Source organism: Seriola lalandi, unplaced genomic scaffold (genome assembly GCF_002814215.2).
Source record: "Seriola lalandi dorsalis isolate HSWRI2012SDOR001 ecotype SW California unplaced genomic scaffold, Sedor1 jcf7180002054672, whole genome shotgun sequence".
In the NCBI taxonomy this organism is placed as follows: domain Eukaryota; kingdom Metazoa; phylum Chordata; class Actinopteri; order Carangiformes; family Carangidae; genus Seriola; species Seriola lalandi.
Genome location: NW_019525225.1, coordinates 1,114,499 through 1,117,310, shown reverse-complemented (window position 1 = coordinate 1,117,310; position 2,812 = coordinate 1,114,499). Strand labels below are relative to the sequence as shown.

The 2,812-nt window shown below is 41.5% G+C and overlaps 1 protein-coding gene across 1 annotated transcript; it reads left to right on the top strand.

Moving 5' to 3' along the window:
- The first annotated feature begins 229 nt into the window (after positions 1-229).
- Positions 230-2,173, top strand: LOC147818242 (uncharacterized). The gene is made up of 4 exons (XM_087178056.1): positions 230-368; positions 1,073-1,130; positions 1,270-1,596; positions 1,723-2,173. Exons 2-4 carry the CDS (start codon positions 1,094-1,096, stop codon positions 1,818-1,820), a joined length of 462 nt encoding a protein of 153 aa, XP_087034182.1. The 5' UTR covers positions 230-368; positions 1,073-1,093; the 3' UTR covers positions 1,821-2,173.
- Positions 2,174-2,812: the final 639 nt, after the last annotated feature.

Below are 2,812 nucleotides of genomic sequence, written 5' to 3'. Positions count from 1 at the left end.
GGAGAATATCACATAGAGAGATGTGAAGGGCAAATCAGGACAAGAGAGTTCTGGAAGTGAGACAAAGGTGAGGAGAGTACCAGAGAGGAAAGGAGACAAGGTCATCACACCCTGCTGGTAAATGACGCTGACCGAGTTTGGTCTCAGCCCGCCTGCCTGCGTGCTTGCTCAGTGTCCTCCGTCAGACACACTGCAGAGGAGAAAGACGAATCAGCATTCTCTCTCGCCCACCCTCATCCCTCCCACCTCTCTGTGTCGCTGCTACCTTGTCTCAGAAGTCAGATGCTCTGCAGTGCTGAGGCAACTACCACCAGCTGCATATTACCCACGAAGGCAGGAGCTGCTACATAATCCAGCCCTGACAGGAGGTAAGTCTCCTCAAAGATGTTCGGCTGCAGATCGGGGGAAGAGGTATGAGCACTGGGGTCTTATCAGGAAGACAAAGAATGGGCTAGAATACGTAGATATGCAAGGCGTGATAAGAGAGAATGCTTATGTTCAGAGATATGTAAACATTACCTTATAACTTGACATTTAAAACTCATTATGTAATATTAAGCTTAGGATAGTGATATGTGCAAAACTGTGTCAAGGGCAGTGGGAAAATGTGAGGAATAGTATAACAAACAGGCAATAGAACGGAGAAAAAAAAACCTCATCTGTTTCATATTTCACTTTGGATCATGACCAGTCATTGGGTTTGGCCAAAGGTGGACTCCGGTTCCGGAGACAACTAGAGGGCATATACATTTAACATTCACAAACTAGATCAGAACAGCTCAAACTCTTTGATTTGTGACCCAGATCACAAAGTCATGTCTGCTTTATCAAAAGAAGGACGTTGTCTTTGTAATTTGTTTCCTTTGGGATCTTTTTGTTCTTTTTTTCTTTTTTTTTGGTCTCCATGCTATGAATGATGTCATGACCTCACCTAAAATTACCTCACAACTGTCTAGAGAGCCTGACCTGCTGATTAAGATTAGATTAAATTAGATTAGATTAGATTGTCTTTGATACGATGTGGTTTGCAATGTGGTTTCCTCTCTCACATTTCCTCTCTTGTTTTTCAAAGTTGGATGGGTGCTTTTCCATCATGCTCAAGTCTCTGTTTGTGTATGGAGTGCTGGGAGGTGAGAATCATTTTAAAGAATATATGGTATATAAATTCTAGTAAAAAAATATTATTATTATTATTATAAATGAAATATCTCTACATATGCTCTTATCCCCTTTGTGTTTATTCACATACTCTTCTCTGTTTTGCCCTAGTGTTGCTGATTCCCGCAAAGTGCACTCTAATCACTGTGTGCTTGGAAGATGACAGGGACCTGAGAGTAGACTGTCTGGTCAAGCCCGAGCCTAACAAGATCAACAGCTATGAGTTCTCTTGGTCCTCTGGCAACAAAGAGTCCCTCATCAACACCAATGTGTCTGGTTCATCGGCAGAAGGCCAGTTCAAGGAAAAAAGCACCGTGGTGGAGCTGGAGCCCCATGGCTACAGAATGACCCTGTCCGGCTTCACAGACAAACTCCCACACAACACCACTTACATGTGCAGAATAACTGGGGAGGTTGCCAAAGTCCATGTGGAGGCAGGTAGGTGGGGTGATTGTGTGTGCAGATTTGAGGGAGTGAGCATGAGAGTAAGTGAGTAGGAGACATATTCGAGAGTTTTGGGGTTTTTCTTTCAACTGTTTGCATCCCACTTTTCTTCCTCTGCAGAACAACTTGTCCCGTGTTCAGCGGTAAGCCTGTTTCTGAAGAGCTCCGGTTCCTGGATCGTTTGTCTGCTGCTCGCCTTCTACTGCCCACATAGCTAAAGAAACATGCAGTCTTGCGCCAGCACATACAAACACACATCCAACCCTGCCTATGCATCTGTCCGCATCTGCAAACATCCCAACACTAACACCACATGTTAAAAAGATTTTGTCAACAGCTTGCAGCTGTTTTCCTCCCAAGAGCACTGAGTAGAAATAAAAGGTGTTTTTTGTAACTCTCTTTGATGAGAAAGAATGAAGGTGACTCAAAGAGTCAGCAGAAATGTTTAGAGATGTGCTTTTTTGGTGCTGAGGCTCACACTGTATTGTATGTGTATAAATGCACTCCCATGTAAATATTACTTTGGAAGCTGGAGCATTTGTTTTCAATAAAGGGATGCTGTTTAAAGTCAGACGTTGACTTGTTGTGAATACAATGTCCATGGGACAGAACTGGGGTTCACATGGGAATAATATGGTCCAACAGGATAATCCGCTGCTTTTAAAAGCTGTGTAATAAACATAAGCTCTGTAATGTTGGATACAGATGTTACTAATGTTAATAATGACAGCTAATGTGTTCCATCATTAGAATTACAACATGTGTGATTGATGATTCAGAGTTGGGTGAGGAGCATCTGAGTTACAGCACATGTACAAAAGGATACACACCCTTTGGAAGTTTTCATGTTTCATTGTCATACAACACTGAATCAAAGTAAATGTAATTTGGCTTTTTTTGACACAGATCAACTAAAAAAAAAAACTTTAACATCAAAATGAAAACAGAGTTTTTTCTGACTTAAATAAGAGTAACATCCCGAACATGGCCAATACACCTTTTCCAAAGCAGATATTTTGACTTGTCACAGCAGCAGAGACTTTAAAACAGTTTGATTACATTAATTATGGCTCTGTTTCATTTAAGGGTTCAAGTAAGTCTCACCATTCAGCCAGCATGCACAATGCAAAGTCTTGAGAACTGCCAAAACTAATTCATCAATTCCTTATTAATTACACTGGTGTTTTTCCTGCTTTGGGATGTTAAAATA

What these genes read in the sequence shown, in the direction of transcription:
- LOC147818242 (XM_087178056.1), top strand. Translation starts at nt 1,094, where the DNA reads ATGCTCAAGTCTCTGTTTGTGTATGGAGTGCTGGGAG. An exon ending in TGTGTATGGAGTGCTGGGAG is followed by an intron (nt 1,131 to 1,269) that starts GTGAGAATCATT and finishes GTTTTGCCCTAG; the next exon opens with TGTTGCTGATTCCCGCAAAG. An exon ending in CAAAGTCCATGTGGAGGCAG is followed by an intron (nt 1,597 to 1,722) that starts GTAGGTGGGGTG and finishes CTTCCTCTGCAG; the next exon opens with AACAACTTGTCCCGTGTTCA.